At 36.8% G+C, this 27,539-nt stretch overlaps 1 protein-coding gene across 1 annotated transcript in view; it reads left to right on the top strand.

The window, feature by feature from the left end:
* Nucleotides 1-27,539, top strand: part of LOC106871729 (U6 snRNA-associated Sm-like protein LSm5) — a 57,363-nt gene that overhangs the window by 19,742 nt on the left and 10,082 nt on the right. The window contains exons 2-3 of the mRNA XM_014918341.2: nucleotides 17,069-17,164; nucleotides 21,660-21,687. Coding sequence (XP_014773827.1) covers nucleotides 17,069-17,164; nucleotides 21,660-21,687 — 124 coding nt within the window. The remainder of the gene's footprint in view (nucleotides 1-17,068; nucleotides 17,165-21,659; nucleotides 21,688-27,539) is intronic.

The following is a 27,539-nucleotide window of genomic DNA, read 5'->3' as shown; positions in this document are numbered from 1 at the left end:
TATATATATATATATATATATATATATATGTATGTCAAAACAAAGGAAGAGCTATGTGACTAGAACTTGTGATATTGCAGGTTCTGATCTAATTACACCTGTCTTGTGAAATAATTATACCCAGCCAGTGCTGAGTCAATCAGTAGAAAATTGCTGTTGCAGATAATTTTCCTAATGATCCTGAGTTGATGGAAGGAGGAAAATACTGTAGTTGTTGGTTAACAGCTGCTGTTTGGTTTGTGTATTCGTTAGTATTAATTGTTAATTACACACATATTATACACATTGTTCATTAGGTTCTGTTGTAACTACACATGTCTGTATGTGCCTTGTTTCTCTTCCTCCATTTTCAGTCATTGACTAATGAAGTGTTGGCAATGAGGAAGAGCAGAAAGAAATAGTCATTAAGGCTCTTTCATTCTTCCTGGTACGACTTTCTAGTCTTTTGATTATATATCATATTCAGCTTTTTCGCCTCTAATGAAGATGTGGCTCTCTCGGTTGGATTGTTGCCTATACTTCAAATATTTTGGTCATGGTCTATGCAGATCACAACATTTTGTGTTTAAATCTACACCTTGAAAAATTTGATTTCCCAATAGGTTAGCTATGTATGTCAGAAACAACCCAACAGACTAGATTTTATCTATCAGAAATAACCCAATAGGAACAAGCATTAAATGAAGTTTCTAAGTTTTTCTGCTTGGTTATCAAGTCAGGTGTTTGATATATATATTTTTTCTGACACCTTATCTCATTAATTGATATCTTACACCTGATATATTTTCATATACCAGACATCTGTTTACTTTACAACTGGAACTAATTTGGTTACTTTTAGTATCTTATGTCTATTTCTTCCTGATAATATTGGTTTGGATGATATTTTACAGCACTGTCCAAACTATAAACTGATTGTGGTACTCTCAGAATTCTTCATTTAATGTCTATATGTTTTGACAAGAACGCAGTATTCATATTAGTACATGTTGTTATATATTCTAATGGTGTATTATTTTCAAAATGGAAAAGATAATTAGATTTGGGAAGAATTGTAAAGGCCAGACCCAAGAATATTTTGAAGTTTTAGAGTGAGAAACTGAAAAAAAGGTGCATTTCTGATCTATCTCATTAAAAGAAAAGAAAAGTTAGTGTTAAGATAGTAACAGTGATGATAAATTCCAGTTTCTACCCCCCTCTCTCTCTCTCTCTCTCTCTCTCTCTCTCTCTCTCTCTCTCTCTCTCTCTCTCTCTCTCTCTCTCTCTCTCTCTCTCTCTCTGGATTTACCAATAACTTTGTGATGTTCTGTTATTAATAACTTTTCCATAGTAAATGCTTGTCCCTGTTAATTTTTCAAATAAAAGTCTAATGCCAGGAGCATTAAAAATCTATTAAGTTTCATCATTCTTGATGATGTAGTCTTGTGAAAACCACTAAATAGGTGTATAATATTTTGTACATGAATAGGTTTGATAATTAGCATATTTTAGAGACTAAATTATTGCAGGAAATGACAACAATTCTCTTAATACAGTTTTATAAACTTGGCCATTCTGAGTGTCCAGTTTCACTAATGTATTCAAATAACATAGCAATGTGACTAAGAAATATGCTTTATGATTAAGACCAACTGTTTTGGGTTCAGTACTACTGTCGTACCTTGGATTAGTAGTGTCTTCCATTATAGTCGCAGATTGAATAATATCTTACGAATGAAATTTTGCAGATCCAAATTGTATAGAAGCTCACTCTGTGTGTGTGTGTGTGTGTGTGTGTGTACTTGTCTCTGCATGTCTTCACATGTTCACTATTTGAGAACAAATGGTGACCTTTGCATCTCTTGTAAATAATGTCCTGCAGCTTGGTAGTTTCAACATGGGAAGACCAGTAGAATAAAAAAACCTTATTTGAAAAATGAGTTGGTGACAGGAAATGAGTTGGTGCTGTCATCATCATTTAACATCCACTTTTGATGTTTGCGTGGGTCACTCATAATTTGTCAAGAGATTTTTCTACAGTCAGATGCCCTTCCTGTTACCTGCCATCACCTGTTTCCCCATGACTAGACATGTTTTTCACTAAAGATGGGAAACAATCGATCTCACTTGTATGACATTGATACTTGTGTTTACAACTATCATGTGATGTTAAGGTAAAAGTACATGTGCACATGCACACTCACATACACACACACATACACATACAAAAAGGCTCCTTCCTGTCTCCACCTACCAAATCCTCTCACAAGGCTTTGGTCAACCAAGGGCTAGAGCAAAAGATACTTGCTCAAGGTGCCATGCAGTGGGACTGAACTCAAGGCCATATGATTAGGAAACCTGTCTCAATGAATCTTGTTCAGTTCATATCATAGAAAAAGTGGATGTAAAATGATAACTCATCATTCAGTATTTGGTACTCCTTGCTTTATTCTGTCATTCACCCCAGTTAGTGTTCCTTGATACATATTGAATTACAATTTCTTTATTTTTTTCTTTACTTGCTGGGTCTGGAAGAAGAAACAGTGCCCATGGCCTTCATTACCCTCTTAAACCAGTGAGCGCGATGCAGTTAATGTTCCACTTCAACCTTTGTTGACATGAGCTGGGAGGAAGTTCCAAAAGGTTAGCATTCTGAGAAGAAAGAACTGGACATAGTGGTTAATGCAGTGCTTAGGAAGTTGGACACAACAAAGGTGATGAGGAGAACAAAGTTGGTCAGGAATGCTTGAGTGAGAGTGGCTTGAGCCTTGCTAATTCTAGGATCATTATATTATAAGTAGAAAAGACAAAAAGAGGAAACCGCATACTTGTGGGCCGGAATATATCTGTGAGTGATAATCTGTGTTAGCAAAAATTGTATTAGAATTAAAAATTATGGTATTAGATAAATTAGATACTAATGTTATGTATTTTCTAGATGCTGCTCTAAAGTCAGTCTCAGCTTCCTATCGAACCATAACTTACTTCCTTTGAGTCAATAAGGGGAGCCTTCATGTGAACTTTTAACTTGTTAGAAAATAGCATACAAATCTCTCTTAAATCTCACTGCTTTACAAAAGAATACTCATAGGGTAATGAAATCCTAGATAAATGGACATGACTTGAATTCCTATTATCGTAAATTTTTCTGTTGGGATTGACCTGCAGCCAAAAATCTACAAGTTAATGTAACTGTTGAATTTTTTCATCCCAATTTTTTTATAAAAGTTACTTGTCTTGTGGTTTATCTAGTTGTTATACTTTTTGCCTTTTAACCCTTTAGCATTTAAACCAGCCAAATCCGGCCCAAATATTCTACCTGTTTTATATTCAAACCAATCAGATCCAGCCTTTCACACTTACTCTATAATGTTATTCTAAAACAATCACATCATCGAAATCTTGAGCCTACAAGATAATGCATGATTAATTCAAAACAATTTGAATAAATATGAATTACATTTGATAAAATAATCCGAATGCTAAAGGGTTAAAGGCTTTTGCAAGAAAAAATTCTTAAAATTTGGTGAGACCAACATTATGAACCTGATCATTTGCCCTTTGAATGAGCTGCTGCTTGCCTTATTATGTAGTTAATGTTAGAGGTTGTTATTTAGTTCCAAGTTATCTCTCATGTAGTAGTCCTATGTTGAAAGCATTCCATTTTTATAGACAATGTTTCCATTTTTATAGACTACATTATCCAATGCTTCCTTCCTTTTTTTTAAGGTAGTAAGATGTTGTTTAAGGGAATTTAGCTGCCATATCTAAAAGGTTGATTCATCTAGTAGACTGTTGGCTCGTGATGTAAGAGGTTTTATTGCTCTCTGCTCTTGCTTCCACTTTTAGAATACAAACATATGTTACCCCAGATATAACACACTATGACACTGCTGTAGGTTATCATGGGTGGGGAGGTTGCACTGCAGGCAATCTCCTGCCGCCCTTCCCAGGTAGGCAGTAAGTGCAAGATTTTATTTGTGGAGATGGTAAATATCAATTGTGACATTCATACTTTTACTGGAAGTACCAGCCCAGCAATTGCTTCAACCAGAGACAGAGCCAACTTACTAGTTGCTTATCTTAGGTGAAATTACTCTGATACTCAAGCAAGTAAAGGAACCATTACATGGTTGCTTGACCTGCTAGAAAAAGCAGCCAAGTTTGCACCATAACATCTTAGAAAGAAAAGACATTGGGTAATGTAGATCTTGATATACAAAAAGCTGGATTGATCATGACTGGAACACCTTAGTTAGAGCTTATGTGAAGCTAAACAACAGAAACATTTCCATCCTCTTCTTCTAATTGTGTTCATTCTACCTCACTGTAGTAGTATGTGATAGGCTAATTACATCAGTAATACTCAACTGTTTTAAGCAAAGAAGGATACCCTGAATAATGTAATCTGAAAAAAGACAAGATTCTTATGGCTGGGATGCGTTTGGCCATAGGGCTGCTAGATCAGGTATGGAGTTAAATCTAAATGGCAGCTGATATCCCAGAATGTTAACCACTTTGGTACCACAACAAATCTCTGTTCTGACCAAGAATTGTATTAATTGCATGAATTTCCTGATTCTTCCTCCAATACATAATTCTATATTATCAGACTACATGATGACACCACATTAACATCATTCATTCGTTTGTTCCTCTACATAATGTTCTAGATAAATGTGATGTCAATATTGATTCCTTAAATTTCTCTCTCTCACTCTTCCTCATTTTTTTTCTCTAAGACTATATTGGCAGAGAAAGGACACGCCATGTCTTGGCCAATCAATTGGATATTGTTTTTGTATTTGTGTGTATGTGTGTAATAGCTTTACCATTTCAGATATGTGAGCAGTAGTCTGAGGGTCAGCAAATGATCAGGGATAAAATATTTTCTGGCCTTAAAAAGGAAATCTAGTCTTTATGTTGTGCATTCTGCAATGTTTTATATATGTGAGGTTGCTTTGAGAAATCATAAGATTGTGACTTTGAGTTGTATTAGTGGTGTGTCATTCATGTTAGCAAGGAATGTTATGGTGTTTTACTGAATTAGAGAGGGAGGAGGCAAAAGATTCTAACAACACATTGGCATGTCATGTATGATTTTGTGTGTGTGTGTGTGTGTGTGTGTGTGTCAAATGTTATTTAACCTCAAGCTGGTCCTGGCTAAGAAGACTTGTAATGAAAGACATTTTGGCTATGATCATCCTGTTTTACTCTCTGGCTTTGTATATCCAGAATTATCCACATTATTCAGTTTTCTTTTCAAAACTGTAGGTATAGGCAATGCATTGCTTTGTTGTAAAAAGCTTGCTTCCCAACCACATGGTTCCAAATTAAATCCCATTATGTGGCACATTGGGTAAGTGTCTTTCTACTATACTATTTGAGTGACCAAAGCCTTGTGAGTAGATTTGGTAGATAGAAACTGAAAGAAGCCCATTGTGTGTATGTTTGTGTATTACTGTCTCCTCACCTTAACATTATGAGATAATTGTAAGCAAGCATTCTTGTCGTGCAAGTGGTGACCTTTGTTTCCAATCTTTTTAAGATGTGTCTGGTTATGGAGAAGTATATTACCTTACTTGGAAACAAGTGAGGCTGGCAACTGGAAGGGCATCTGGCAGTAGAAAATCTGCCTCAGCAAATTTCATCCTACTGTTGTGAGCTTCACTTAAAACAATGATGATCATGTTGATGCTATATATATATATATATATATATATATATAGATATATACATACTTTATTTAAAAGCAGCAGAAATATAACAGAAGACTGTTACTCTGAGTAACGTGAAACTCAGAGTAACAGTCTTTTGTTATATTTCTGCTGCTTTTAAATAAAGCATATTACTCTACCTCTGGTATTTGAGTACTCTTTTTTCCACCTTGTTGCACATTTTATGTGCTTACTCCGGTATATATATATATATATATATATATATATATATATATATATATATATATATATATATTACTGAAAATAAAGTGAATTTCAAACATGAGATAGCTGTGAAAACAGCTTAAAAAATTGTGCAAATATTCCCTAGAAGACAGAAAAAAGTTGCCAGTAGGTGGCTATGAAAAAGTGAACCTTGTACCCCTCAGATATATAAATATAATTTATCTATATTTTATTAACACTGCAAGTGCGTACGTTGTTAGTAAATAAACCTATTAAGCCGTACTACATTATACATTCGTATTCTTTGGAGTATTTACTCTTGACTGCTTTTGTTTATCCAAAACAATGCATTCTAGTATAATGATTACTGATTTAGGCACAAGGTCAGCAATTTTAAAGAGGGACATATATGTTGGAACCATTGACTTGACTGGTATATTTTGTTATTGATCTCAGAAGGATGAAAGGCAAAGGCAACCTTGGTGGGATTTGACCTCAAAAGCTAAAGGACCAGAAAAAACACTGCAAAGCATTTCTTCTGATGCTCTAACATCCTGCCAACTCACCACCTTGATAATAATAATAATAATAATTAGTTTAGATTTGTTAAAAGAATGAGAGCAACTTGTGTTGTAGGGAGAATTGCCAAGAATTTTTGTGCAAAGGATAATTAAAGCTGATAATTGATATTCCTGATAATTCCTAGGATATATACAGTGGAAGCGAAAAGTCTGTACCTTGTATGGTATAGTGTGGTGGACTACAGTGTAGAATACAGTGGTATAACCATGATGTAGTATTGGCTGTTTAGCCCCAGGTTTGTTCCGAACAGACCTATGACCAAAAACATTCTAACTGTGAACATCCTGTCTTTTTATGGCTATCTAGGACTGTATTATCTAATGAGTCCTTTCCTTATATAAGAGGGTAGTGTTTCAAGAGAGATTTAGCTGCTAGAGTTACAGTGTAGTAGACCATGGCATATATGATGCAGCATAGTGAAATATGATGGTGTAGTGTTTGTGGCTTAGCTCAACACTGATTATTGGAATCATTGGACCTTTGATCTAAAGTAGAGGTTCTCAACCAGGGTCCATATGACCCTTGGGGATCCACAGTATTTTAAGGGTCCGTAGAAAATTTTAGATGTATTTTTTACAAGAAACAGCTAAGTTTCTTTTTCTAACATTTTACATATGAGTTGTTCAACCCATACATGTTACTGTATGGAAAACAAAATAGGAATTTTGAAAGAAATATCTATAAACCAGTTTCTAAACATCAAATAGCTATGTGGATCCACCAGAATAGAATAGTAATCAAAGGGATCCATAGATCCCACTATGACCATCCTATCTCAGATTGAAAGGTAGACTGTATGGTGCATGAGTGCAAACAGCCATGCTACACGGCTGAAACATGGGCCATGACGGCTGAGGACATGCATAGGCTTGAAAGAAATGAAGCTAGTATGATCCACTGGATGTGTAATGTCAGTGTGCACACACGACAGAGTGTGAGCGCCCTGAGAGAAAAGTTGGATTTAAGAAGCATCGAATGTGGTGTGCAAGAGAGACAAGTGTGCTGGTATGGTCATGTGTTGCATATGGATGAGGACAACTGTGTGAAGAAGTGTCACACCCTAGCAGTGGGGAACCTGTGGAAGAGGAAGACCTGGGATGAGGTGGTGAAGCACAATCTTCGAACATTGGGCCTCACAGAGCCAATGGCAAGCAACCAAGAGCTTTGGAGATATGTTGTGCTTGAGAAGACCCAGCAAGCCAAGCGCGACTGTAGCCATGGCCCATGCCAGTGTCGCATAACCAGCCTGTTTAAAAGTACCCTTCAATCATCAGGCAATATGCTGTGCTTGAGAAGACTTGTTGCGTCAAGTGAAATTGTAGTCATGGCTAATACAGTGCCGTCTGACTGGCTCCCACGCCAGTGGCATGTAAAAAGTACCATTTGAGCATGGTCAATGTCAGTGCCACCTAACTGGCTCCTGTGCTGGTGGCACATAAAAAGCACCATTCAAGCGTGGTTGATGCCAGTGCCCCCTGACTGGCCCCGATGCTGGTGGCACGTAAAAACCACCCGCTACACTCTCGCAGTGGTTGATGTTAGGAATGGCATCCAGCTGTAGAAACCTTGCTAGATCAGTTTGGAGCCTGGTGCAGCCTCCTGGCTTGCCAGCCCTCAGTCAAACCATGCCAGCATGGAAAGCAGATACTAAATTATGATGATGATATACAACAGGTGGGCTTCTTTCAGTTTCTGTCTACCAAATCCTCTCACAAGACTTTGGTTTGTTCAGGGTTGTAATAGAAGACATTTGTCCAAGATTTCACACAGTGGAATTGAACTGAAGGCCACATGATTGGGAAGCAAGCTTCTTAACCACATAGCCATGCCTAATGTGTCCTTTTTTTAATTTGAGGGAGATTGGCCATGTGAAAGCTCCTTTGTTGGTTCACCATGGTGCAGTGTGGAATGTTATGGAGTGTATTAAGTTGTGGAATGCAGTGGTATGTGAAAGTCTAGTTTGGAATGCAGTGTGTATACTGAGATACAGTCTTGAATGTAATAGAGTATAACATGGAAAGATGAAAGTTTGTCCCAGTATCTTAAGAAATGTCAGTCATTAAATGAAAGATCTTTGAGTTGTCAGTTCTGAAAGTAAATGTAGACATGAGTGTTGTTGTGGTCTTAGATATTTGTGAGGTTACATATTTTTTTATACTTTGGTTTATCATACTCTTTTAGTCTGGCTGTCATATAATGAATAATGTATGTACCCTGGTAGACAGGCTGCCTTGGTTGTCATATATAATGAGGCATGTACCCTGTTTGACTGGCTTTCATATAATGATGCATGTATTCTGTTATACTGACTGTTGTATAGTCATACATAACCTGCTTTTTTTTTTATAATAGATAATTTTAAATGTAAAACAGGAAATGACACCATGATCATCATCATATTCATTTTCCCTGCTGGCATGGGTTGGATGGCTTGACAGGAGCTGGCAAGGCCAGGGGCTGCACCAAGTGCCATAGTCTGTTTTGGTTTGGTTTCTACAGCTGAATAGCCTTCCTTATGCCAACCACTTTACTGACTGTATTGGGTGCTTTTTACATGGCACCATACTGGTGCTTCTTACATGGCATACCGTTGCTTTTTACTTGACACCATCACCAGTCCTTTTTACATGGCATCATAATCAGTGCTTTTGCCATTGCACTGTGGTTTTAGGACATTAATTCTGTTGTGGCGGATTGGTCTTCTTGAGTGCAGCAACGCAATGTATATCTTACACATATAAAAGTGCAAGGTACTACACACTGCTGCAATACCTTGCATACTGATGCCTTGCCATAGTACCTTACACATTGCTGCACCACCTCACATATTGCAGCACTGTATTTTAACTCTTATTGCATCACTTTGCATGCCACTGCTCACAAAATTCTTCCTTGTGTAGCAAATGAAGAAATTTTGTAATCATCTTCTACTCAGTGTGTATGTGTGCACGCATGTGCACAATAATAATGGGCTCTCCCTTTGAGAGTAGTGTATGATCATCTTGTAGTTTGATCAACCCAACTGCCTACTCACTGAATTAGCATATACCCTGCTTGAATATTCCACAGACATGTGCACCCTTAACATAATTCTCAAATAGAATCAGCATGACTTTGTGTGACTAAATTGGACCTTTGAATTACTGGTACAGTTTCTGTCAACCCAGTTTCACTAACAAAGCTTGGATTAACCCAAGGCACTTGCCCAAGATGCCACACATGGTAATCAAGCACAGGACGTCATGATTGCAAAAGTAACTTGACCACTTGGCCATGCTTATATCCACACACACACACACACACACACACACACACACATATATGATGATTTTCATCAATGTTGTTTAATGTCCACTTTTCTATGCTTGCATGGGGCAGACAGAATTTGTTGAGGCCAATTTTCTACAACCGGATGTCCTTCCCGTACCCCATTCACTATAGCCACTCCTACATACCTCTGACATCCACATCTTTCACTTTACATCTCCCCCTCCCCCACCCCATCTCTGAACATCATCTCCATATTTTCTGATCTCCTTACAGGTTTAATGTACTACTGTTCTCCTCCCTTCCTCTACTGTCACTTATTTTCTCCATCTTTAACCAATCCTATTCTTTCACCTTTTCCTGCTTCCATACTAATATTTACCATCAACCACACTTTTGTTCTATTCACTACATCCATATAAACCCATTGCTAACTATTTGTCATCTCCTCTCACACTCTAATGAACTTACCCACCAACTGCTTCCAATTGTTTGTAACCTCTCTTATACTCACCTTCTTGTATCCTGAGAGTACATCCTGACACCTCATTACTGCCATCACTGTCTTCTTTCCAATTACTGTCATGCACTCTTATATAGTGTGGGGTAGCCATGTGTCTCCTGTGCCTATCCCCTCTATAATACTTTAGCCTCTCAATCATCATCATCATCATCATCGTCGTTTAACGTCCGCTTTCCATGCTAGCATGGGTTGGACGATTTGACTGAGGACTGGTGAAACCAGATGGTTACACCAGGCTCCAATCTGATTTGGCAGAGTTTCTACAGCTGGATGCCCTTCCTAACGCCAACCACTCAGAGAGTGTAGAGGGTGCTTTTACGTGCCACCGGCATGAAGGCCAGTCAGGCAGTACTGACAACGGCCACGCTCAAAATGGTGTATTTTATGTGCCACCCGCACAAGAGCCAGTCCAGCGGCACTGGCAATGCTCTCGCTCGAAAGTCCTTACACATGCAGCGGGCACAAGTGCCAGAAAGGCGATGCTGGGCACAGGTGCCATCACAATTTCGCTTTCGCTTGCCCCAATAAGTCTTCGCAAGCTGAGTTTCGTGTCCCAAGCTGACATAAATCCCCTGCCCCCTCTACTATAATCCACTTGTCTTATGAGTTATATGGCAACCTTTCTAGTGACTTTAGGATGGGCATCCAGCAGTAGAACCTATGCCAAAACACACTGGAGCTTAATGCAGTCCTTTGACATGTTGGATCCTGTAAAACTGTCCAGCCCATAGCAACATGGAAGATGGATGCTAAATGAGGATGATGACGACGATGATACATACTATATGCACTCACAGTATATAGATCTATTTCTGTCTGTGGTCTTCCTACCAATCCAGACAATGTTGTATCCATTTCAGAATGTAACTTTCATATCTTATCACAATATTTGACTATTGCAATCTGATGGATTAAATAAATCCCAAACAGTTACTTGGATGATAATCAATAACTCATCAAGATGTCTATGGATTACTCTGATCTTTATTCTTAACTATCAGTGTTGATGTAGATAAAGCCATTTCCTGTTCTTTCTAAGACCACACTTTCACCAGACATTCTCTGAAATGTAATCAATAGTGAATCAATAGTTTGGTAGGGAATTGCTTAAGTTTCCTTAACCAAAGCCACCAACAATGGCTGTTTTACATTGGTTGATGAACCAGTGATGAAGCTTCTATGCAGTTATTCAGCCTACTAGAAATAGCAGCCAAATGTTTATCAAATCTTATTCCTACTATCCATGTTTGGTCCTGAATACACTGTGATTGAAAGGAAAATAAATTAGATGTTCATTGTTTGAACACTTTTGTAGGTCTGTTAGATCAGAGCTGACCTGGAGACAAATAATTACTTCTTCATATAGCCTGGAGCCAATGAAAGAGCCTCTAAATGGTCACTCGACCTGCTAGAAATAGCAGCTAATCTCTCTTGTATCATGCTCTATTGTATTAAAAATAGAAGTACACATTGGATAATGCGGTTCTGAATAAACTGCTCAAAAAGTTTTTTTTAGAAAATCTCTGGATTGCCACAACTGTTGTCTTTGATCATAGATTCGCTCAGTTAGGAATAATCTAGCACTAAATAATAACTGCATAAACTGCAATTCAGGACAACATTTGTCAGTTATAGTTATAGGCTACAACACTTTGTGGCACCTATCTGCAGCAAGTTTGCTGGGAGCAATAAAAGTGATTATCTTGGTCATGGGTATAGATACTCTGTAGTATTTATGTTGAGATATGAACCATGTTCCCTTTAGGCAACAGACTGCTGACATTCTATCAACTTTACCGGCTGGGAATTTTTTCATTTGTTTCTACATTTGTTTCCCCCGCCACCATTCTAGCATGGGTTACATGAATATATTATTGAGGCATTGTTTTACAGCTGGATCTGCAGATGATTTGTTGTTGAGGGAAATTATAACAATGTTATTGCTTGTGGCTTAGCAATTTTCAGAGAAGTGCCAATGTAAACACATGCACACACACACACACACACGTGCACACACATGCGTGCACATATGCACACACACACAGACACACACACAAGTACTCATGCGATGGACTTTGTTCAGTTTCTTTCTGGCAAATCCACTCATATATCATCATCATTTTCCCTTACTGGCATGAGTTAGATAGTTTAACATGAACTGACAGGCTATAGGGAGCTTCACTGAGCTCCAATTTCTACTTTGGCGTGGTTTCTACAATTTGATGCCCTTCCTAACACTAACAATTACACAATGTACTGGGTGCTCTTTTTTTTTTTTTTTTTTTTTGGCACCAGCACTGGTGGGGTCACCAAGTACTTGGAAGATAAGACCCTTCAACTGAGTTTGGATATAATTGAGGGATAAGTATGACAGAAGGACAGGGTGTTTTGCTGATGAGGTGAATATATGACTTCTCTGTCTGGAAAGAAAGAGAAAAATGTGAGGTCAAGGTACAAGGTGAATATGAGAGAGAACAGGGATAGAGGAACAGAAAGGTGGGAAGATCAGAAAGTGAAAAGAGTGTAATAGATGATTAGAGATCAGGATTGTGTGTATGCATATTCGCACACTTGTGAACACACACACATACACATGAAGGCACACAAATGCACACAGTGGACGTTGTTCAGTTTCTGGTCTAGCAGTTCACTCACAAGGCAATTGGTCTTCTCAGGACTGTAGTAGAAGACACTTGGCCAAGGTGCCTTATGGTGGAACTAAACCCCGAAACCATATGGTTGTGAAGCAAACTTCTTAACCACACAGCCATGTCTGTGCCTCAGTGAGTGTCATTTGAAATTAAGCAAGAAGAAAATGAAAAAGAACAAATTAATTAATTCAGATTTGACCTTTTTAGTGTCAGTCCAATATTAAGAACAAACAATAAAACCTAGTCTTCAACTCCAGTTTGCTGCTATGTCACGTTATAATGTGTGGATATTTTAGAAAGGAAATCTTATTACTTGATTGAAGTTGTTAACATATGAATATTCAAATGAAATTAAACTTGATATGTCAAGTCAACGATGCAATTTTAATCACACATTTGCATATAAGATCTGTCTGAGCACTTCTAAAATGACTTGATCAACTCATTGTTCATTCTGACTGTTGCTTCTCCCGCCACTAATTGTGAAGAAATTTTTCACTTTACTGCAACACAAACCTACCATTTTGATTAAAGTTGGGGTGAACTGTGCTGTAGCTTGCTTTTGTTTTCTTGATTTGATGTTATCTCTTTTTTATATTGTATTTAATATTTTATTACTAAGATTTTTGAGCAAGGTATTAATGTTACATTGTCTCGTTTCTTCTGTCTCTGAATCTGCATCCATTTACATATCTATATGATTAACCAACTGAATCTAGAGAGTCATTCCACCTGCTACAAATAATAGCCAAGCCTCCCTCAAATCAGACAGCCCACAATTTGGGGAAAAGTTGAGACATGGTAGGCGAAATACATAAAGCTGGGTGATTCATGGCTGATATATCTTTGATTAAAGGTTTGTTCAATCACAACTGATCTGCAGCAAAAAGCAGTTGTTTACAGTTTTTCCTCCATTGTCGCAGAAGAATATCTGATACTTTTTAGTTCTAATTTCTAAACTAATCTACTTAGTATTTAACTGTTGAAAAAGAGAGCCTCTGCATGGCCACTTATTGAAAAAGTAGCCAAATTATTCTACCATTGTAAAAAGGACATGTTACTGTAGTTCTAGATACATTATATCTGAATAAATAAAAAAAAATTGGATGGTCATGGCTAGAATGTCTTTGACTAAGGTAGGCCTGGAGATGAACATCAATAACTTGATATTTCTTTATTTATAAAATAAATAATAAAAGACTTGAATTTTCTTTGAGATATCGTTACAACAACAAAAAAAAACATCAAAAACTAATTTTTTTTAATGACATTTTTTGATAAATTTTATATAAACTGGCAGAAGTATGTGGCTCTGTCTATGTGTTGTGTCAAAGTAGGCTTCTATTTGAAGATTGCTGTTTCTCTCATGTTCAGCTGTCACACAGAGGTCTCCCTCATTTGTACATATGTATATGCATTAGATAGCATGGTGTGATTTGAAGAGGTTGTTACCTAGTGGGTCCCTTGTTGGAGCATGTGTGTATTCTTTTGTTTCAGTTATTTGATTGTGACCATGCCTTGAAAGTTGATAAAATCAGCCTTAGTACTTTTCTAAGTCAGGCCTTTATTTTATTAAACTGTATTTCACTTGATTTGGATGTCCTGAGATGGGAGGAGGTTGCAAATGATTGCCCACTATGGAGACAAATTCTGCAAAAGGGGATGAAGTGAAGGGAAGAAAAACAGGAAGCAAAGAAAAGCAGGAACCACAAGAAAAGCCGCCAAAGAAAAGCACATTCAACGGAAGGAAAAACCAGTAACGCTGACAGAGAGCTCCTTCAAATGCAGTCGTTGTATGCATGATTGCCACTCCCATGTAGTCCTCCACAACCACAGCAGACTGTGCACCACCATCAGCAGCTGACACAATTTCGAGGGGAACAGATCCATGGTCTCTCAAGATCGATGGCTGCCAACTACTAGTTACTGAACTGCCAAGTTACAGGGATGCAAGCCAACGAACACTGGTTGTCAGGCCGTGAGAGTTAAACGCACTCCACGCATGCATGCATATACATTCATTGTAGTATTATCCATCATCTGATTTAACACCCCCACCTGGTTCCCTAGGTGCCTTTAGCAGAGTCCATTCTGTTGTATGTAATCTCAGAGGCCCTGATTAAAAGATGAAATATCTATCTATCTATCTATCTATCTATCTATATATATATATATATATATGTATATTTATATCTCATCATCATCATATATATGATGGACTGATGGACTTTTGTGCAATGTCTGTGAGCCCAATTCATTCACAAGGTATTGGTCAGCTTGAACTGAAGTAAAAGACACGCCCACACGATACCACACAGTGGGACTGAACTCCAAACCACACATACACACCCCATGCATAAAATGGTAGGGTGTAGTTTTAGGCAGATTTGACTACTATTTATACCAAATCTAGCAGATGTGTAGCAGTCTTTTTCATACATATATGCATAAAGTAGTATTGGGTTGGTGCATAATTATTGTGGCTTTTTTTCAACAAATTTTATTTAACAAAAACATCCTTAAATGATGGTCTGACCGTCTGACAAGCAAATGGGAAACAGTAATTGAAGTAGATGGTGAATATGCTCCAGAATAATCATTTAAAGATGTTTTTTATTACATGTTGTTGTTTTTGTTGAATAAAATTTATTGAAAAAAGCCACAATAATTATACACCAACCCAATAGTAATGTGTTTTGAAGATGATCTGGCTGTTATTTCTAGCAGTTAGAGAGATCATGTAGTGGCTTCTTTGGTAGCTACCCTGTGTTACATTGTTTCTAGATAAAATGGTTTTGTCATGTTATATGAACTCGTGTATTATTTGTAGGCATCCCATTTTTTGTTTTGATACTGTGTTTTCGCTTAACTGTCTTATTGGTTCCTGTTAATTACTATTCTGTGTAAATCCAGAATTTCCTTATCAACAATATTACACACACTGTATAAAGTTACCCATGAAAGAAGCAATGTTCTTCCAGTTGTAGTCCAGCAACAGATAAAAATAGTTGTCCTTGAGATATATTTGTGGACACCGCAAAGCTGAGTTGTTTTTTTTTTTTTTGCTGGATACTGAAAGCTTTTTGCATACACAAGGTATTTCTGAACCGGATGGTTTCATGGGTATTCTGGACATGAAATCATTTTCTCCCATGAAACAATCTGTCAAAATGGTAGCCACTGATCAAATACCATTATATAACCAAGGTAGGTGTATGAAGGTGGCTCCTATTTTTAACAAGTCAATGTGGTAGAAGCTTAGTAGTTTCCAAATAATTTAAGAATTCAACAAGATAGTAGACAACCTTGCAGGGTTAATAATCATATCTGTAGATTTATAAGTTTCTGAATTTCTTGAAACGAAGTGTGAAAGCTTATTGGTTTCTGCTAAGTGATTTTTTTTTTTTTATGCAAGCATTTGTAGTTTTGTTGTGGGGGGTGTCTTGAAAATTTGGAAATTCTTTGGCTATTAGTTCATCAACTCATGAAACTGATGTACTAATTCAAGAGGAATCTAGACAATTATTTTAGTTAAATTTTTCTTCAGTAAAAAAGTTGTCATCTACTCGGAATTGAAACGATGAGAATAGTTTGGTTATTTCTGGATTGTTTCGGTTTAAACATTGAGTGATTTAGAAGGATGTGATAGATAGATAGATAGAGAGAGAGATAGGAGTAAAGAAAATATATAGAAGACATAGAGGAAAGAAGAGAGAGGAAATAGGAATGAAAACGAAATATGGAAGATAAAGTGAGGAAAGAAGAGAGAGATCACTTCTTTCTCTCATGACTACTCTGTTTTTCCATCCCCTTCCTTAAACACTAACTACGCCCTTTTTCTACCTTCATGATACATAGACAAACAGCCAATTCAATTTTATAAGGAGGAAGATTAATTCCTTCTTAATTTAATTATGTTTTTTTTCTTTGTGACAAATTAAAACAATGTATATGCAGGCTAATTTATTTCTAAAGTCAACACCTTAATTCCACTCAGCTTTCTATTTTTACTATTTATATTTTTGTTATCCTAAGATCTTTATCAATTTCTCCACTCCTACTTACATTTATGTTTATGCTTTAATGACTTGCTAATATTTATAATTTTAATTACCTACTAATGTGCCATTTATTTTTCTTTTTTCTCTTCTCTGTTTCTATAGAACTGGTAGACAAATGTATTGGATCTCGCATTCATATCATCATGAAAAACGACAAGGAAATTGTTGGTTCCTTGCAGGGATTTGATGACTTTGTCAGTATCCTTTAGTTGATGTAATGGTTGTTGTGCAGTTACAGGCAGTACTCCAGCATAGTCTTGGTTGTGATGGCTAATACAGAGTAAAGAAGAATGTTCTAGAAACTATTGGTGTATTCCTTTATTATTTTACTAGTTTCATGCCTTCATATTGGCTCAATAATTATTTTAACCCATGTCAAACTGCTAAGTTACATAATGCAAAGAAACACAAAATAAACACACACACGCACACACACACACATTAGCATGGCTGTGTGGTAACACAGTTTGCTTTGCAGTCATGTGGTTTCAGATTTGGTTGAATGAAACTGTACAGAAATTCATTATGTGTGTGTGTGTGTGAATGCCAGTTACATGGGTCCTTGTTGATATCATCTAAACCCAAAACAGACATTGATTTGGTCCTCCAATAAACAAGTATCTTGTAGTTCAGTGGACATGTGCAGACTCATGGAATGAAATCCATCCAACTCGCAAAACAAGTCAGGGTTCACAACAGAAAAAGCATCCAACTGTAGAAAATTTTTGACTTAATAAGTTTTATCTGACTGATGCCAGCATGGAAAAAATGTAAAAATGATAATGATCATAGGCTTCTATATAGTGTCTGTTGACTAAATTCCACCCATGACACTGATCAGCTTGTAGCTCTAGTAGAGACACTTGCTCAAGGTACTGTGCAGTGGGTTCAAATCTAGAAGTATGTAGAATTTATGTACAGCCCACTTATGCGTACCTTTCCTTCATTGGACAGTAAACTCCACTTGCAAAGACCTGTTGGCAAGTGAAATCGAAATCAAACTAAATTAGACGACTGGCACCCATGCCAACATTGTCTCCCTTCATTGGACACGAAACTTGGCTTGCAAAGACCTGTTGGGGCAAGTGAAATCGTGATGGCACCTGTGCCCAGTGTCGCCTTTCTGGCACTTGTGCCCGTGGCACGTGTAAAGACATTCGAGCGAGACCGTTGCCAGTGCTGCTGGACTGGCTCTTGTGCAGGTGGCACGCAAAAATACACCATTTTGAGTGTGGCTGTTGCCAGTATCGCCTGACTGGCCTTTGTGCACCCACTACACTCTCTGAGTGGTTGGCATTAGGAAGGGCATCCAGCCGTAGAAACTCTGCCAAATCAGATTGGAGCCTAGTGTAGCCATCTGGTTCACCAGTCCTCAGTCAAATCGTCCAACCCATGCTAGCATGGAAAGCAGACGTTAAACGATGATGATGATGATGATGAAGAACCATGCTTGTATCTATATATTATGTTCATATTAACTGTATAGAAAACCTAAGGTTATATACATTTATTTCATAGACTATCTCATCACTACAAGTATGATGAAATCTATGCTATGCTTAGATCTAATAAAACTGATACATGCTTGAAGTTCTCTGATACTTGAAAGGCTCAAGATATTTTGTTATTGTTCTCATTTATTGTTTTGATTCAGTTTACTACTCCTGCAGATCTCAATCATACCTTCCTGCTGTGTATGTAAGATGTCCTCTATCTTTTCATGTGTTGTGCCTAGACACATTTGTAATCATGGACCTCCATGCACTTTTCTCCCACCCACAATGTAGTAGGTCTTTCTGAATCCAGCTGGTAGGGCCATCAAGTTTCTTTTCTCTCCATCTTTCCAGGCTTCTTTCTTTTGCCACCAAATGCTCAAGGTTTTTTTCTTTGCCTTTCATTCTTAAAAAGCTTCCTGGTGGTCATAGCTTATTGAAGGGCCTCAATATTTGTCATTTTATCTGTATAGGACACCTTCAGCATCTATCTGAGGAACCTATCTCTGCAACATAAGCTTTATGGTCATACAACCATATGTAAGGATTGGTTCTATGTATGCCCTTAGGACTATTTTCTTCTCTCTCATTGATAATTGTTTGACAATATGTGCCCTTCTTTTCTTAAGGTGTGGTTTATGGAAGATTTGGCTGCTATTTCTGGCAGGGCAAATGTTCAGGCAGAAAGTCCATTATTGATTTGTATCCAGTGCATTTGAGCTTGTTTAGTTCCAGGTTAACTCTGTGCAGCTATATAATCAAACCCATTCCAGTTGTAATAACCCCATTTCTACTCAAGCATAACATATCTAGGAGTACATTGTCAAATGTGCTTTGTTTTAAAGCAGTGGGGTGTGATTTGAAGGAGATTTGATTGCTGTTTCTAACATGTCGAGTGACTATATAGGGGCTTCCTCATTGGTTCATCCATTTTATTGTTGATTGATTTGTGGATTCCTATTTGTTCCAGCCTGAGATCATATATTTCTTCGTCTGGCTACATTCTTCAGTCTCGATAGTCCAATATGTATTGATAAGAATTTGGCTTCACATTTGTAATGTGTGAATGTTTATAGTAGTGGTAATAGTAGTAGCAGCAGTGGTGAAGAGTCATCTATGAATGTCATCCTTAGTAATGTTATTTACTGCTGTCAAACCTAGTCTTAACCAGTTAAACTGTTTAGTATATTAGTAAAAGTACTTTCCCTCCACAAAACTTGTGGAGAATATTCTTATAGCAAATGAAAGAAAACAAGCAACCACTGTCCTCCCCTTCAAAAAACAAAGATCATAAAAATAATCTGTAACCTTAAGAATGCCCAATACATTCAAAAGTATTTAGACTACTTTAGTGAGTGAATTATTATTATTATTATTATTATTATTATTGTTGTTGTTGTTGTTGCATTACATTACTTGCCATGTGACTTTTTAAAAGAAGTTGAATGAAAGAAGTTATAAGAAGAGTCTAACAAAAATGCATATATAATATAAATATGTGAGTAAAAAAATAACAGACTATCAACAGAAAAATATCTAAATATGAATAAAATATATAAAAAGCTATGCAAAGTGTTCTTTTTAACAGGATTATCGTGTGGACAGGTCTCAGGGGAAGAATGTGTACTGCAGCAGGAAAAAAATCTTTTAGTGTTTTTAGAACTTGGTTTTCCCATTATTTTCTCAGTGTATTTATTGATCAATACTTTATTCTGTGTTCTAACCAAATGTACCAATGTTGTTGTTGTTAGAGATTTCTATTTACAAGTCATCTTGTTATTTTATGCTCTAAGTTCAAATCTTGCCAATGTCAACTTTACTTTTCATCTGTCTATGGGTTGATAAAATATAATGTCAGCTAAATGCTGGTGGGGGAAGGGTGAAAAAATAAATACAACTCCTTTAAAATTTGCAGTTTTGTGCTAATATTTGAAATCATCATCACGATTATTGTTGTTTTATTGCAGTTGTGTTGCGACAGAATTAGCAGAATGTTGGGTTAAGTGACTTACTCAATTCAAATCCTCTCGAGATCAGCTTTTCTTTTCATCCTTCCAGGATTGATAAAATATAGCCCCATCCAAATACTGGGGTTTATGTAATCAATTAACCCCTCCCCCTTCAAAAATTACTGGTCTTGTTGTTGATATTCTTAAGGCAGTGGGCTGGAAGAATCGTTAGTGCACTGAATGAAATGCTTAGTGGTATTTCGCCCGTCACTACATTCTGAATTTCTCCAAGGTTGACTTTGCCTTTCATCCTTTCAGGGTCAGTAGATGAAGTACCAATAAAACACTGGGGTCGATATAATCAACTAGCCCCCACCCCACAAATTTGAGGCCTTGTGCTTCCAGTAGAAAGGATTGTTGATATCCTTATTAACAAACAACAATAATAATAATCCCTTCTAAAATAGACATAAGGCATGAAATTTTGGTGGACTGGGCTTGTTGATTACATCAACTCTAGTGCTCAACTGGTACTTACTCGAATTCTTAAAATTGTTGGCCTTGTACCTAAATTAGAAACCATTGTTGTTGTTAGAACAGAGCAGTGGGCTTAAATATCTTGTGGTTTGGTCCCTTTGTTTCTAAGTTCAAATCTCTTTGTCACCAGGGTAGTTTAATTCTGGCAAATATGATCATTTACATATTCTTGAATCATGTTTTTACACTTTGGTGCTATATGTACTGCTAATCACTCAACTATGAAGTAAGCATTGTCAGCCAGTCTGACTGAGGTAAGCAGTTATGAATATTATTTAGTATCTCAACACGACTATTGAGCCAATATAGGAGATTGTATGTGTCACATGACACTCTAGAAATAACAGTTAAATTTTTTTCAAATAAAAGATTTGGTTATTGTTTCTGCCTGACTGAGCAACTGCATGAAAGCTCTCTGCTCTCTATAGTGTTATGGAAGAAACAGGAATTTTCCACTCTACTGGATAGGAAGTTGACTTGTGGCAAATATCTAATATGCTTTCTCTGACATCTACATGAACTGAAACCTATAGAATTAACTTTTTTTATTAAATTGAAACGTGTATCTTGATGGTATAGTATTATATCTATATTATTGTTCATTACACCCTTCCCTCCCACACACACACTTCTTCCTAATATAAAAATATTAATAATTGTTCAACTTATACTGTTTCCTGCAAAATTATATATTTTTCCATAACCACAATTCAGATATGGTGCTTGAAGATGTTCTAGAATTGTAAGTATTTCAAACATTTTATGTATCGTTTGTTTGTTTAACGTCTGTTTTCCATGCTAGCATGTGTGGAAGTATACACAATTAAGAGAGTATTAAATATTGAAGTAGCATTGTATCATTTTGTTGGAAGTTGAAACTTCACAAATCATTACTCCAAGTTTCTTGTTTCCAATCTTTGGAACATAATCATTTGTTTTTTTCATTTAATTCTGTTTTATTATTCTATTATTGGTTTCAGCAAGAGGCTATGGTTCTGCTAGAGCACTGCTATTAGCATTAGAGCTTATTTAAGACTCATTTCCTGGCCCCGTCTCTCAAATTAGTCCCTGGTGAAGTAGTGAGTTAGAGTGGAATAAAAAATGTACAGTGACCAGCCGGGTCATAATGTCAACAAGAAAAAGTAAGCATTTCATTTTGCTTAGTTGGTGAAAAGCAAAAGAGTGGGATGTGAATACACACACACACACACACACACAAATAGCAACAAGATGGGCTTCCCTACAGTTTCTGTCTACAATTCTATTCACAAGGTACTGATTGGTTTGGGGCTATAGCAGAAGACACTTGCTCAAGATCCCAATGGAGCTGTTTGAATTTCATATGGTGGTGGTGGTAGTAGTAGTAGTTAATCCAAGCCAAGAAGTATTTCAGCCATTACTATCCTGTTTTTTTTTTTTTTTGCTTTTTTGAAGATGGTAATGTGTAGTTTGAGGAAGATTTGGTTGCTGTTATTAACATGTAAAGCAATTTTGTAGAGGCTCCCTTTGCTCATTGGAATACTGCTTTGGTTATATGAAAAATTAATTCTTTACAAAGCGACATCCATCTATATTTCCTGGTAAGAATGGTGCATGAATGGCTTGAGGTTTCTCTTGACAAAAATGAATTGGTCAGCTGCTCTACTTTTGTAACGAAACTGCTAAATTGAATTAAAGATCAGTCCTCATATTTGATTAATTAATTATATTTATTATAGTCTAGCCAGAAATAAGATTCCTGCACATTTACTCTATTTACAACAAATAATTCAGTAAAAATAGATCTTTCTATTCAGCTGTCACATTCTTAGGAAAATTAAAATGTTGTTTTATGGAGAACTCATCTGATTTAAGTTTGGTCACTGTGTGTATGTGTGTGACCTTTTCAATGTCATTAAAATATACTTTGAGAATGATTAGGTTCAAAAGATATAAAGAAAATAAAAGCAAATCTATTTGTAATATTCAATTAAATTACACAGCAGTCATCATCCATTAGCATTATAAATGCTCCCTACCACCATCATCTATTACCAATCATCAGTACCTCCACTGCTGCCTCCATCATAAACCACCAACCACTACTACCATCATTATCATCACCACAGCTACTTGTTAATGAAACAGTGAAACAGCAGAATGTTATTAAACTTGTTTGACATAATAAAACTATAATCAAATCACTGAATCTAACCTAGTCTTTAACACACTCTCTCTCTGATATACATATATATGTACATCCATATGTGTGTGATTCAGGCGATATCCAGCCCAAATATTCTACTTGTTTTATGCTAAAACTGATCAGATCTAACCTCTCACACCTAGCCTACAATGTCATTCTAAAAAGTAAGGTGGCGAGCTGGGTGAAATGCTTAGCAGTATTTTGCCTGTCTTTATGTACCTCAACCTAACTCTTGTAACAGTTAACCCTGATTTTTTAAAAAAATGTTCTTCTGTCTCCACCCCCACCCCATCAGCAATCTCATGTAAATGGAAGGTTACTACATTCTGAACAGCTACTATCTATCGACAGATAGACACATGTGAAACACAGTTGCTGTTACTTTTCACTTTTACCGAGTCAGTAAAGTATTTTATCAAGTAAAGATGATATGGTTATGGCCTTAACACCTTTGATTATAGGTCAGTTCATTCAAATCTAACCTGCAGCTAACAACATCATAACATTTTTTTTTTATAAGTACAAAATAATAGAAAAGAAAAAGTAGTCCAACTGGTTGTTGTGGTCATTGTTTAGCCCTAGGTTAGCCTTGATTAAGCACACCTATATGATCAAGGGTATTCTTTTTCTAATTTAAAAAAATTTTATGACTATGTAACTTTTTAAGAGCAGCATTGACCAGGTTGTTTCTCTACTTGATATTTGGCATGGGTGAAGCCCTAGCGAGTCTGTATCAACATAGCAAATCTGATACAGTGCTAATTCTATTTCATAGTTTCATTTTGATATAATGAAATATATTGTGTGGTAAGTTGTTTGCTTACCAGCCACATGGTTTCGGGTTCAGTCCCACTGCATGTCACCTTGGGCAAGTGTCTTCTACTATAGCCTTGGGCCGACCAAAGCCTTGTGAGTGGATTTGGTAGACGGAAACTGAAAGAAGCCCGTTGTATATATATATATATATATATATATGCGTGTGTGTTTGTGTGTCTGTGCTTGTCCCCCCAACATTGCTTGACAACCGATGCTGGTGTGTTTACGTTTCCGTAACTTAGCGGTTCGGCAAAAGAGACCGATAGAATAAGTACTAGGCTTCTGAAGAATAAGTCCTGAGGTCGATCTGCTCGACTAAAGGCGGTGCTCCAGCATGGCCGCAGTCAAATGACTGAAACAAGTAAAAGAGTAAACTGTGTAGTGTGTTTTGTAATTTTTATTGGTAATTTATTATCAGTTCGATATCTACCCTGAGATATTATCATTTGTTGGGTAAAGGGCAAAGACCTCCCTCAGTCATGAATGTCCATGAGATTGCACCAAGAAAGTTCCCCTCCAAGGCACAAGTCCAGGCAAGGTTGTTTATGGAAGACCAGCAGTTGCCCATGCATACCAGCCTCCCTTCTTCATGCCACTGATGTTCAAAAGAAAGGCAAAGGTCAATACAGCTTGGCACCAGTGACATTGCAACCCATTTCTACAGTTGAGTGAACTGGAGCAACCTGAAATAAAGTATGTTGCTCAAGAACACAACACACAGCCCAGTCTGAGAATTGAACTCACTACCTCATGGTTGTAAGCCTGATGCTCTAAGCACTAAGCCATGCACCTTCATTATCTATTAACCATACTGTATCTGACAAAACTGCAAGGACGGTCAAATTGAGTTTTTAGTTGCACCTCAGCATTCCTTCAAAGTTTAATGTAACTTATAAGTATACGTTATAATCAATTCTTTAAAATCTGTTTTTACATGGTGGTACATCAGTTATTGTTACTGTCATTCAGCATGTTTATTGTGGATCTCACCTCATCATTTCTTAACTACAGCTTCTGTCTGCATGCAATGCTTTTTCACACAGGAGGGTTGTCTTCACAAAGAACATAAAGGACCATGATGTCTTTCAATTGCTAATTTCTCATCTCCAGTCGCAGGTTCTATAGATGATTGTAGTGCCAATCAAACTGATGGGTTTCCCAGACCAAGATTCATAAAAGTATAATCTATTCTGCAAAATGGGAAAAAATCCAAAGACCAATTTTTTTTTTTTTTATGCTTTGCATTTTATTCTCTACTTCTATCCTGCTTTCCAATGATAGTAGCATTTCCACTCTTTTAAAGGTTTCAGGGTTTCACCTGACAGAGTGGCAAATGGGTGCTGCACCTTGCCAAAGGGCAAACCATGATTTTGTCCAAGACTGCTTATTGAATATTTGCAGCTAAATTTTTATATCTACAGGTCATTTCCCTATCTGCAAACTGGACCCAATGGATGGGAGTTTTCATCACCAATTGAGAAATGTTATGTTGAAAATGACCTACTCACTCCTGTATCAGCATGGGAAAGTGAATTTAAAAATGAGAATGATAATGACTCATTATTCAAATGTATCACACATCTAAAGCAGGGCATTCAGTGAAGTAGTGTCTCTGCAGTCACTCAATATAAAAGTAGCAACTAAATTACTCTGGCAACTCCTCTCTCCAGACTCACCTTTTAGTATGTGTCTAATTATGCATGTAAAAGTATTACATTTCATGAATTTAAAAATATTTTAAAGTATGATCCTACAAATAAACACTTCTTTTGGTGAATCAGCAATCTACTCTTTATAGGGTTACTTGACCTGCTCCAAATAGTAACCAAATCTCCCTCAAATTACACCTTAACAACAAGCTGGAAGGAGACAATATAGTTTTAGATATCCTTAAAAATATGAAACAGTTATGCCTTTGATTATCATTCATGTTGGAAAATGAATTCCTTCATTTAGATTCTACTCAGTAGTTTTTGATACCTATCCTCCTACTCATTAATGGTTCTTTTATTTCCCTATCAGCTACCCCACTTTCAGTGTCATTGATCCTCTAACCACCTTTTTAACATTGATCTCACTTCCTTGTTAATAATCACTGTTGTTTTAGTACCCACATCAGCCCCAGTCTTACAAATCATCCCATCAGTCTTGTTTTTATAGTATCTTGATGACTTGTCCATTATAGCTTTCCTGTTTTTTTAATATAAATATGATTTGAGTGAGATTTGGATTAGGAGGTTGAATGTACAGGCTCCTCCATCAGTTCATTTGATGGTGAGATTATCTGAAAGAAAAGGGCACATCTTTGTCCCATCCATGTCAAAGTCTCACAAATAAACATTGCTTGTTGTGAGGGAAACAGTAAATAAATAGAATAAAATTAAATAAAGCTAATAATTGAGGTACAAAATATAACTTTGACTGATTAATTTGATGTCTCTGACAGAGGAGCTGATATACAAACAAACTGGAGAATGTAAGTTTTTAAGAAACCGACTGACACACAGTACACTTCACTGTTTTGTCTGCAACAATGTTTGTGTTTGAGGTTGGGGTGCTGGTGAGCCTAGCACTAAATTCTACAAACCCTTCCCGTCTCTTCATATCAATTGCCAAAAATAAACTTTTCTTCTTTGCTCAGCTTCTTCCTCTGCTTCCCACCTCCACCTCTATTCAGGTGATGGAAGTCAGCCTATAGCTTGTACTTAATAACCTCACACATCCAAAGTAAATAAAATAGGTTTTGTTTTTGTTGACGTTGCTTTGGTTAATCATTTTATTTACTTTTTTTTTTTTTCCATACCTGAAACATGAAAAATCCGTCTGGCATATTTGATGTTACCCGAGATATCATTTGATATCATTTTAGTAACTTTTCTTCTCCTTTTTCTTCATCCTTTTAAATTACATCAGATTTCCAGATAATTCTAGAATCAATGTTTATTGGAAGTAAGTGTTGTAGGTTGGTGATGAGCTTTTGCTATTCTTGGCTGTGGTTATTTATAAAAACCAGAGTCCAAGAAAACTAGTGGTAACAGTTACCTACATCAACAGAAATCAGGAAATGGAATATAAGTTTGTATGCCATAGTGCAGTGATGAAATGTAATGTTTCAGACAGACTCCTTATTCAGAAAACATTTCATTCTCTATCTCCAAAGATCAGCTCTCAAGTAGACTATAAGCACTTAAGATAGTTGTTATTGTTGTGTAACCCCGGGACAGTCTTGATGGAGCACATATGTAAAAAGTTATACATGAAATCATTTCATATATGACCATCTTGCCTTTTTTTATCATATGTGAACTACCGTTATCCAATGTCTTCTTGCTTTTCATTTAAAGAGAAACATGTGTCTGGTGCTTCTATCAAACAACCAGTTATAACTCATAGAATTACTGTTTCAGATCATCATCATCATCATCTTCTAGCGTCCACTTTCCATGCGAGCATGGGTTGGACGATTTGACTGAGGACTGGCAAACCAGATGGCTACACCAGGCTCCAATCTGATCTGGCAGAGTTTCTACAGCTGGATGCCCTTCCTAACACCAACCACTCCGAGAGTGTAGTGGGTGCTTTAACGTGCCACC

The sequence above is a fragment of the Octopus bimaculoides genome, chromosome 2, assembly GCF_001194135.2.
Source record: "Octopus bimaculoides isolate UCB-OBI-ISO-001 chromosome 2, ASM119413v2, whole genome shotgun sequence".
NCBI classification, from domain to species: domain Eukaryota; kingdom Metazoa; phylum Mollusca; class Cephalopoda; order Octopoda; family Octopodidae; genus Octopus; species Octopus bimaculoides.
This window is presented reverse-complemented; position numbering and strand designations above follow the sequence as displayed.